This window comes from Acanthamoeba castellanii (genome assembly GCF_000313135.1).
Source record: "Acanthamoeba castellanii str. Neff unplaced genomic scaffold scf7180000084610, whole genome shotgun sequence".
Classification (NCBI taxonomy): Eukaryota; Discosea; order Longamoebia; family Acanthamoebidae; genus Acanthamoeba; species Acanthamoeba castellanii.
This window is the reverse complement of record NW_004457636.1, coordinates 4014-14350: the sequence shown is the minus strand read 5'-3', so window position 1 is coordinate 14350 and position 10337 is coordinate 4014. Positions and strand designations below refer to the sequence as shown.

Genomic DNA, 10337 nt, shown 5'->3' with positions numbered 1-10337 from the left:
CTATGCGGGCGTGGACTCGCTCGGCTTCGGGCGACTGAGCTCGATCGACTTCCTCACGGCGCACCTGTACCCGTCGTCGTGGAGCAAGAGCGTCCAGTGGGCCGACGGCTGGATCCAGACCCACAGTCAGTGGGCGCACCAGGTCGGCAAGCCCGTCGTCATGGAGGAGTTCGGCATCACCTACGGTACACATCCCGCTTTTACTTGATATCTGAAGTAGTTGTTTTTTTTCAATTTACTTTCTTTTTGCTTTATTTGATTGGTTATTTTTATACAGACAAAGATGTTTTATTTACATACCATACACTTTCCTCTATTCCATAAATGTTTGTGCAGACCAGGTGAATATTTACACGCAGTGGACCAACGCGATGTACAATGCGAGGTACAACGGGTGGAGCTTCTGGATGCTGGTGACGGACAACTACCCCAACTACGACGGGTTCGCCATCAGCTGCGGCTCCGACGCGTGCCGCCTGCTCGCTCGGCAGGCCCAACGCCTCTCCGCCCTCCCCTGATCACCAGTTTCTTGTCACCACCCTTCTTTGTTTTTGCCACGGACACAAAGTGTCGCTTGTGGTGTGCACCAAACAACCGAGCCCCGCGAGGTTTACTGCGCGGGAGCCTCCTCCTCTCGCAGCAGGGGAGGGAGCATCGCGGCTTCAAGGACAGCCCGGTCGGCATCGGTGAACGCCGTCGGCCATGCGCGGAGGAACTGCAGGACGTCCATCACGGCGGCGAGGCCACCTTCTCTGACCGTTGCAAGGAAGTCATCGCGCGCTTGTTGCGCCGTCTTCTTCACCCTGCGCTCACAGTCGTGGCACGTTCGGCCGCGTTTTTCCTTGACGCAAACACCAGTGCCGTGCGGTTCGAAGGTGATGCGCAGACCTTGGTCGGGGCGGATGCGAAAGCCGCCCTGCACGGCAAACTCGGGGTGCGTCCAGCGTTCCGGTTGGTAGTGGATGTCGTACGGCCACCTGTACCGCAGGTCCAAAGCACCATCACGACACAGCGCACCGCTGATCAGTCGCGATTGTCACATCGACGCACTCTGGGCATAGATCGTAGGGGAGAGAGTACATGAGCGTGTCACTTCTGCACTTTTCGACGCGCTGGAATGATTGGATGGATTGTCAGCATCAGCGTACGAGATGGCCACCCTAAAGGGTGAGAGAACAATCCACGTACCGAGAGAAGCGTCAGTCTCTGATTTCCTATTATGGCCCAGTCGTTGCCCTGCCTGTAGACCGCCACGGGGCCGCCTGTTGGGTCCAGCAGCACAGTCTGGGAGAGCTCTCGCGTGTATTGCCGCTCGCCCAGCTGCCACAAGCTCGGTTCCGGCGTTCCGGAGAACAGAGTGGAGAGTGGGAAGCTGAGGACCACGCAGCCGTAGCGGTTGTCTCGCAGGGCGGCACGTTCATATCTTAGTCCGTCGTTGTCAGAAGCGTCGCGAAAGGCCCGAATGGCTGGAACCGAGGTGGGGTCGATGCCGAACCATGCCAGTTCGACTTCCGTGTATTGGTCGGCGGAAGCATGTGCCTTAAACTCGAGGAACTCGCTGGAGACTGCATCGTGTATCATTGCCAGCAGCGACGTGTTGGTAGTTGCATGCCGCACGACTGTCTGTTGCAGCGACAGCTCGACTCGCCCCAAATTGACCGAGGACGCCGACCCAGACACTGGTTGGTCGAGATGCAGCGTCACCTTGCGATTTCCTCTCCAGTGAATCAGGCCGAGCCACTCCTTCGGGTCCTTGACTAGCCTGAGCACACGCCTATTGCGGTCGTTGACGAGGGTGAGGAGGCCGTCCATTACCCTTCGGCGATCGTGCAGCGGAGGGAGCATGTCGGGGCCGAGCAAGCGAGTTGCATCCCCCGAGAATCGGAGACGGAGAACGTTTTCGAGTCTTAGGGCCCACCTCTGCAGTCTTACTTCGCCCACACGCTCGTCCTCGCCCCAGTCCTATTCACAGTGTTCCGCAAATGAGTATTCACCACAAGTACGCATCGAGTTCTAAATACCTTGAGTGTAAGTTCCCCGGCCAGCGCTTTCCGGTAGTGCTTCGGCTCCTGAAGGTCTCCCATCGCACTGTCCCCATTTTTGGACTAGCACCCAAAAAACTGTGAGCATGGCTTCGATGACAGCGAAACTGAAGGCAAAGGGAGCGGACCAAAAGTGCGGCACGGAAGACAGCGGCCAGTCCCGTGCCATCATCCCACAGCTGCTGGTCCTTCCACTCCTCCAGGCGAATAATCCCATCACCACGCAGAACAGCGTGCGCCAACGCCACCAAAACGGTCTTGCGTTGGTCGGAACACATGTTCGGTAGCTTCGCTTGCAGCTCCTCGAGGGCCATTTTTCTCTTTTCTTCATGCCCAGAGGAGATCTCTCCCACCTGCTTCATGAGCGCTAAAAGCAGTAATTTAGTTGGTGGTAAGAGCACGTTCACACTAGCCACGCTGTGCTTGTACCAGCTTCTTCCTTGGCCTCTATGAAATCGTCGGAGCTGAGCTGGCGCCTCTTGCTCCCCGGCGGGTCATGGTCGGTGGTGTCCCCCTTGAGGATGGGTCCATCAGGTTCCTTGCGCTTGGTCGTTTCTTGCGCCTTCTTGAAGTCAGCCGAATCATTGTCCTGGGACGCTTCCTTTTGCTGCGCCTTTTCCATGGGTTGAATGTTGGTTTGGCTGTGAGCCCAGTTTATTTGTTTTCCAGGTATCGGTAACACAGATAAAGCTAATTAATTGGGCCCCCACCAAAATGAGACAACCCTTTCCGGGCTCGTCCTGGTATTCGCCGAGGACAATTTTAGGGCATGTTGACATCCGAAGATGTTGTGTTACTTTCTTGAGCTAATGTTCACAAGGTTAAGGCCCCGTTCTACTGTTTTGCCGGTTGGCGGTAACTACGGGAAGATGTCGACAATAACCGCGCAAATTCTGGACAAAAACCGGCAAACTGTGGAATCCCAATTACTCGTAAGCTACGAGTAATTGGAATTCCGTAATCATCCCCTTTTTTCCAGGCACCAAAAAGGTGGAGGAAAAACAATTTCTCCCTTCCGGTCTGGACAATGCAGCTCGCCAAGAAGAAGAAGAAGGGCCATCAGTCAAGCCCCTAAGGTTGTGTAGCTGCGGCCAAACTCTCAAAAATAAGTTCAAACATTTTAGGCATCAAATCTGCCTTTTTTCAGCACCAAATTCGCCACCCACCATGTCTTCTTTACCACCTGCCATGTCATCTTTCTTCACCACCCACCATGTCATCTTCCTTGCCAGTTCCATCATCTTCTTCACCACCCACTGTGTTGCTTTCTTCACCGCCCGCCATGTTGTCTTCCTCATCACCTGCCATGTTGTCTTCCTTGCCAGTTCCATTGTCTTCTTCACTGCTCACTGTGTTGTCTTCTTTGCTGCCTGTTGTTTTGTCTTCTTCACCACCCACCATATCATCTTCTTCACCACCCATGCCATCATCTTCCTGCTCACCCACTCTGCCCTTCCTTCTGCCATGTGGTGTACTAGACAGTCCTGAGGTGTTCAATATACACTATCCATCAACACATGAAGCATCAGCAGATACCTTCTCCCCACAACCAGTGTACACCTTCACCACTGCAGCAGCACGCCCAACCACCCTCACATCACACCTATCAACATGGGCACATGAGGTCCTTGTGTCATCACTGACACTGTGGCTGATCATCAACACCAACCAGTGGCTCTCTGTCATTGAGAAGCAGCCATGCAGCTGCACCAACTGCACAGGGACACAGAAGGTGCTCACAGGTGAGTGGAAGGGCGAGGTGGTCACCATCACCACACAGTGCATGACATGCTGTCAGCCACAGAAGATCAGCAATGTTGCTGGGTGGGTGGTGGGTGAGGGCAAAGGAGGGAAGCACAGACCTCTCATCACCCTCAAGTCAGTAGCGGCAGCTGCAATTAATGGTGTTGGCCATGAAGTCTACATGCAGTGACATGTGGACATGGGCCTCCCCTACCTTACCGCAGCAGCTCATAGGGAAATAGAGAAGGTGGTCTGGGAGGAAGGCATCAGGAGAGCAAAGGCAGAGCAACAGAAGCTGATGGTGGACTGGTACCAGAGTGGAGAGTGGCAGCTTCAGAATCTCAGTGTTAATGGCTCCTGGAACACTAGGCACAAGTCCAGCATGGGCACCTTCACTGCAGTGGATGTTGAGCGCAGCAAGATTGTGCATGAGGAGACAATGCTCAAGGAGTGCATGCAGCAGATCAATGGGAAGGAGGTGGTCATCACAAAGGGTAACTACCTGGGCACATTGCAGGGCATGGAGTGCAAGGGATTCTGCCACCAGATCAACTGGCTGCAGGAGAGGGGGCTGCTGAAGAACATTGAGTGTATTGCCCATGACAACAATGCCTCCATTGAGAAGATCATGGCAAGCAACACATGGCTTGCACACATCAAGGTGCACACCATTCTCTCCTGTGTGATCATTAGCCATGCACACACAAACATGCACAACACTCATGTGTACCTGCACTCACAGAGCTGCCTCAACCAGGCCACCTCAAGAAGAACTATGAAGCAAAGATCAAGGTGGCCCAGGGTGACACTGTGGCGCTGCAGGGTGCATCCAAGAGGTTTGGCCGCCTGCAGGCCTATGGTGACACAAACTGGGAGTGAGAGTCAACATACCATGCCAAGGTCATCCATCATGTGCTCTGTGCCAAGGCCCATTACTTCAACCCAACATGTGATGCTGGGTGCCCCTGTTACCGCCATGTCAACATCATCAGGATCAGCAGCATCAACAACAACTCAGTGCTGGTGCAGCAGCCAGACAAGGTGCTACTGCACATCATGGCGTACCTTGACCACAAGTTGTTCTTCTGCCTTGCCTCAATCTGTAAGCGCCTCTACACCATGTCATCTGACCACTCATGTGCCCACTGGTTCCTCTGTGTGTGCACAAGGAAGCACCATTACAAGGTCAGTGACTCAGCATGCACAGATCTGAAGCCAAAGTTTGAGATGGTGCACAAGATCCTTGACCAGTTCACTGCCATTGTGCCTCAGACCACACGCCACCAACACACCTGCTACAATGAGTCAACCAACAACCTGTGCATGAAGGAGAAGCCCAAGCACAAGACGCACCCCTCCACTGGTGTTGACTGTGCCAATGTGTCCTGGCTCAAGTGGAATCACAGCATGGGCAAGGTGAAGGAGCTCATCATCACTGCCCTTGGCCTCACAGGCAATACCCTGCAGCAACACTCCTGGACCTGCCTGGACCACCACTGCCAGCATGATTGAGAGCATCAGTCATCATGCCACTTCAAGTGCACAGCCATCAAACATGGCAAACGCCACCACCAGTGTCATGCTGAAGAGATACAAGCATCTGCCAGGCTGGGAGATGAGTACCTAGATTGCCTCAACAAGACCAAGTTCAATGTGCCTAGCACAGAACCAGCCACAGCACCTCCTACACAGACCAAGGTGAGTCTCCCCTGTTCACCTTCCCCCATTGTGGTGGTACTTAACTGACCTGCTGGCCATGGTCACCACCATCCACAGAGTGTGAAAGAAACTTGTGGCTCTTCCTGCTAATGAAGACAACAACACACCCCTCACCTCCAACAAGATTAGTAACATGAAGAGCACTCAGGTCAACAAGGAGCTAAAGAAGCAGCACCTTGTCCTCATGTACAAGGGTCAAGGTAAGCTGGAAGAGAAATGAGCATGCCTCATCCAATTTGTTACAGACCCTGATGCCCACCAGATGTACCTGAAGTGCAATGGTGGTCAACCAAAGAAAAAGGCCCATGTTGAAGTGTGTAGTCCTCCTCTCTATCATTTTGATTGGCCAACATGACTAACAAACTGTGATGGGGCAGGGTGAGAGTGACAACAGAGCAAACAAGAAAGCAAGAGGAGTAAGACTCAGTGTACCTGATGAGCCTCTCATTGATGGCCTTGAAGCCCTCTCCTTGACAGTGCACTGATGGGTCACTGGCCATGTCATCTTCTTCATTGCTGGTCTCATTGCCTTCTTCATCACCAGCCATATCGCCTTCTTCATTGCCTGCTGAGTCATCTCCTTCATTGCTGGCCACATAGTCTCCTTCATTGCAGGCCATGTTGTCTCCTTTGTTGCCTGTCTCATTGTCTTCTTTGTCACCAGGCATGTCACCTTCTTCATCACCAGCCTTCTGTCACCTTCTTTGTCACCAGCCATGTTGTCTCCTTTGTCACCCACTCAGCAGCTTCTTTGTTGCCTGCTGTGTCACCACTGGCTGTGTCGTCTCCTTTGTTGCCTGCTGCATCATCTTCTTCATCACCCACCACATCATCTTCTTCATTGCCCACCACAACATCTCCTTCATTGCCCACTCCACTTCACCACCTGCAACCCCATCATCTTCTTCGCCAGCTGCCCCCGTCACCATGTCAATTAATGAGATAATGCACATTTTCTCACTGACTTTCTCTCACCAAATAATTGCCCAAATGTATTTCGCAAATGCAAAACGAAATCTTCGCGGCGGACCAATCGGGTAAACGGTAGAACGGGGGGCCGTCCTGGTATTCGCCAAGAACTGTGCACAACGCGGAAATTTAAAACGTAATTTTTTGCGTTGCGGAAAAATTAGGGCGCAAACGCCCGGCAAAATCCTGGCAAACACAAGAAGTACAGAAAGCACACAGTGTCCACAACAAGCTTAAGCTGTTGTCCAAGTTTGCCACAGTTCTGCAACTTGATGAACAGCAGGAAACCCCATCCTACAGCCAGCACCTGGCTCAGAGGATTGCCAGAATCACTAAGCAATATCTCAGTGAGGATGCTGATTTTCCTGTGCCACAGTGGACAGGTACCTCTCCTTTCTTGCATTGAAGAGTACCCTTGAACTGCATGCCCTTCACTATTGGAGGAGCTGGCCAAGCAGCTGGATGACCTTGCCACAGGACCTGGTGCAGCAGATGTGAGCCAACTCAGCAGATTGGGACTCCTCTCTGGTGATACTGCAGTGATCATCATGGTATCACACATGCATGTTTTGTTGCTCTGAATGATTAATGCCATAATATTGTTGGCTTATGTTTTCCACAGTGAACTACTTTACAACCCTCCCTTCCAGTCTCAGTAATCAGTGGACAACATGCTGCTCTCACATCCAGTTCATGATCAACCTCACATCATATTAAGTGAAGTTGTGTCTCTCACCAATAAAATCACTTTTAACTTGACACATTCTGAGTTTTTATGAAATCTGTTTCAACTCAAGTCCCTCAATATCACTTATCAGTAGTGGTCTAGCAGGTAAATGTTCAGATCCAAATGTTCAAAACTGCCAAATCTCAGTGAGAGCAGTGGCATGTGCAGTGGGGTGGTGAGTGGAGGTGAGCAGCCTCACCCTCTAGTGAATGGAATGTTGTCTGCAAGCATGTTGAACTGGGCCTCAACATTTGGATTGACAGTTGTGAGAGCAGAAGCATCTTGTTTACTCCAATGGTGACCAGGGCCTGAATGCAAGCCCAGATTGAGTACTGATTGTACAGACATCTGGTTTTCCAAGATACACAATGATTAGAATCACAAACTTTTACAAACTAACACCCCATCTGCACTCCACCTCCACTACAGTTCAATCCAGACTCCCTTCTTCCACTGGAGAACTACATGCTCCCTGCTGAGGAACCCATGCCAACAAACTTGATCAATCCTTTGAGGCACACCTCTCCTGAGCTCACACCAGTTTGGCCTGCTGTTGGTGCTGTTGTGGCTCTTGCTGCACCCAACAACAACCTGTCTCACTCACACCAACCAAGTGTTCATGAAAAAGGGTCAGTGACCCTTTTTGCTTAGCACAAAAATCAACTATCTGTATGTTAATGGCCACCATTTGCTGTTTTTCATGAAGTTGGTGTACAAATCAAGGAAAGATTGGATATCATTTTCAGAAAATATACAGAAGGGATGTCATGCAGAAGATAAAGCCAGATTAACCAAGTGTTCAAAAAAGGGTCAATGCTGGCAGCATGTACAGATTGTCAGGGCTGTAACACCAGCATCTGCACACCCTCCAGAAACAGATTGGTGTCATCAGTACACTTCGGCCAGTTCAATGCCCCTAATCTGAGAAATGTGAACGGAAAATGTGTGGAAAATGCAAGAAAAGACCTTAAAAAATGCACATATTTCGGCGAAATTGCAATCCGACGCGTAAATGTGTACATAAAAAGGGATTCTGCCTTTGTCATTCCTTCTTCAATAACATCTGCACATGCACCACTGCACATGCAGGCCTCTGAAATTTATGTCGGTTGGCGGGCACAGGGCTGCGACAAGGGCGCAACAAGGCCTCCCTGGACGTGTATGCACCACAGGCCAACTTCCTGGCGCTCATGATGACCAGCGACAGGCAGGCCATTGGGTCCTACCACGGCATGGCCTACACCAGCTCCCTCGCCTGGAAGCTCAAAGATAAAATCGATCAGTACACGTGCATGTCGTGCGTGTCATGCGTGTTGTGTGTCATGTGGCACGTGTGCGTGTGTTGATGATTGTTGTGTGTTCAATTGCACCATCAGGTCGTTCATGCAATTGTTCTATGTGGCGCACATGGGGCCAAGCCCGGTGGCGCGGGCGCCCGAATGGGATGACAAACACGCCGCGTGGCAGCGCAGCCAGCGCCCATGCGCCGCCAAGAAAGCGAAAACGAATGCGAAAGCGAAAGCGACGGATGCAGCATCGGCCGATATGGTGCGCCACGTAGACGACGACAACGAAGGCGAGATCGAGGCAGCGCGCAGGCAAATCCAAGAGCGTGAGCGAATGCCAGAGGATGAGGTGGTAGGTGATGATGCTGGTGCGTGTGCGGTGGTGCATGTGCCATACCTCTGATCATTCGTATAATGTTCGTTGCCAGTACTGGTCCCTCCCGCACAGCATACACTCCTACGCACGACACACGACACAATACCGCACGACACGACACACGACACGACACGTGACTAACATTGATGTTGGAGATGGTGAGAGGAGGGAGGCGCACCGGCCTTGGGCACCCACTCGCAGCCGTCGATGGCGCAGCAGTCGCCCGCGGCGAAGACGTTGTCCTTGGTCACGGCCTGGAGGGTGGTTTGACCCGCACGAAGCCATGCTCGTCGGTCGCGAGGCCGCTCGCCCGGAAGAGGGGCGGCGCGCCCGGGCCGGTGGCCCACAGGAGCAGGTCGTAAGGCAGCGGGGCGACCTCTTCGCCGCCGCTGTCGAGGTGGACCAGGCGCGAATCAACCCGGACCGCACGCGCGTCGGCCAGCAGTCGGATGCGCTTCTCTTTGAGCTTGGCCCGCACCGCGCTCGACGTCCACGACCCACTAATTTGTTGATTTAACACATTCCCTGAGATCGTTGTGTGCGTGTGTCGTGTCGTGTGCGGTGCGTGCGGTGCGTTCGCTGTGTACGGTGTACCGTTCAGAGAGGACTTGTGGGCTGTTGGTGACGATGGTGATGTTGACCGACACGTCCGGACATTGCGCGTGCACGCGCGCCTAAGCAATTATATTTGAATAGTTGAGATAAAAGGTGTGTGTGTGGTGTGTGTGGTGTGTGTGGTGTGTGTGGTGTGGCGTGCCTTCATCGCGAAGGCCATCTCCACGCCAGCCGCGCCGCCACCAATCACAACAACGTCGGGCGAACGCCCCCACTCGTTCCAGCCTCGCCTGCCCAAAAGAACGGCGCGTCAGTCGTGAGCACACACCAATGCAGTGAGGAAGGAGTATGCTAGACTTGGGTGCGGCCGCACCTGCTCTCGAACTCCTCGAGTTGGGCCAGCAGGCGGGAAATTGGGCGTGTGCTCAGCGCGAACTCGCGCACGCCGGGAACCTCTTCTGTGCCCTGTCATGGGTGCACCACCGATCAGTTGCTGCCACGCACGACACACGACACACAGCACACAGCACAACACACGGCACACGACACACGGCACACGACACGTACCTTGGTGACTGATCCGATGTCAACGGCGAGCAGGTCGTACGGGATGGAGGGCACGTAGTCCTCATGGCTTCGCTCTTCCGCTTCGGCTTCGGCTTCAGCGTCCTCTGCGGTCGTTGGTGGTGGTGGTCGTGGTGGGTAGTCGGTGAGGTCGCCGCTTTGGTGATCGGCGACGCGCCGGCACACGACCAGGTTTCGGCAAAGTCGATACGCTCGGCCCATGCGTGGATGAACCGCGCGCCGCACCACTTGGCCAGCGGCTCCAGCCGGATCCTGCAGCTCTGCCACCACCTCGCCAGGAGATTAGATCAATCAACCGCACGCGCACGCACACACGGCACACGACACGCAGGGCA

At 53.4% G+C, this 10337-nt stretch overlaps 6 protein-coding genes across 6 annotated transcripts in view; 3 read left to right on the top strand and 3 right to left on the bottom strand.

Moving 5' to 3' along the window:
* Positions 1-518, top strand: part of ACA1_339390 (uncharacterized protein) — a gene marked incomplete at both ends in the record, with an annotated part of 2437 nt that extends 1919 nt beyond the window's left edge. The window contains 2 exons of the mRNA XM_004351221.1: positions 40-185; positions 337-518. Of these exons, the coding sequence (XP_004351273.1) occupies positions 40-185; positions 337-518 (328 nt within the window). The remainder of the gene's footprint in view (positions 1-39; positions 186-336) is intronic.
* Positions 519-610: 92 nt separating this feature from the next.
* ACA1_339380 (uncharacterized protein) lies at positions 611-1812 on the bottom strand (the record flags this gene model as incomplete). Its single annotated transcript, XM_004351220.1, has 3 exons — positions 611-977; positions 1018-1049; positions 1189-1812. 3 exons carry the CDS (start codon positions 1810-1812, stop codon positions 611-613), a joined length of 1023 nt encoding a protein of 340 aa, XP_004351272.1.
* Positions 1813-2369: 557 nt separating this feature from the next.
* Positions 2370-2664, bottom strand: ACA1_339370 (uncharacterized protein; the record flags this gene model as incomplete). Its single annotated transcript, XM_004351219.1, has 2 exons — positions 2370-2395; positions 2472-2664. The coding sequence occupies 2 exons, from the start codon at positions 2662-2664 to the stop codon at positions 2370-2372; spliced, it is 219 nt and encodes a 72-aa protein (XP_004351271.1).
* A 1320-nt stretch (positions 2665-3984) lies between these two features.
* Positions 3985-4664, top strand: ACA1_339360 (uncharacterized protein; the record flags this gene model as incomplete). Its single annotated transcript, XM_004351218.1, has 2 exons — positions 3985-4465; positions 4543-4664. The coding sequence occupies 2 exons, from the start codon at positions 3985-3987 to the stop codon at positions 4662-4664; spliced, it is 603 nt and encodes a 200-aa protein (XP_004351270.1).
* Positions 4665-8283: 3619 nt separating this feature from the next.
* Positions 8284-8889, top strand: ACA1_339350 (uncharacterized protein; the record flags this gene model as incomplete). The annotated part of the gene is given in 3 exon segments (XM_004351217.1): positions 8284-8308; positions 8323-8482; positions 8577-8889. The coding sequence occupies 3 exon segments, from the start codon at positions 8284-8286 to the stop codon at positions 8887-8889; spliced, it is 498 nt and encodes a 165-aa protein (XP_004351269.1).
* Positions 8890-8999: 110 nt separating this feature from the next.
* On the bottom strand, positions 9000-10263 carry ACA1_339340 (selenide, water dikinase; the record flags this gene model as incomplete). The annotated part of the gene is made up of 4 exons (XM_004351216.1): positions 9000-9116; positions 9140-9362; positions 9791-9882; positions 9985-10263. Coding segments are annotated over 4 exons (711 nt in total), but the record flags the coding sequence as incomplete, so codon positions are not given.
* Positions 10264-10337: the final 74 nt, after the last annotated feature.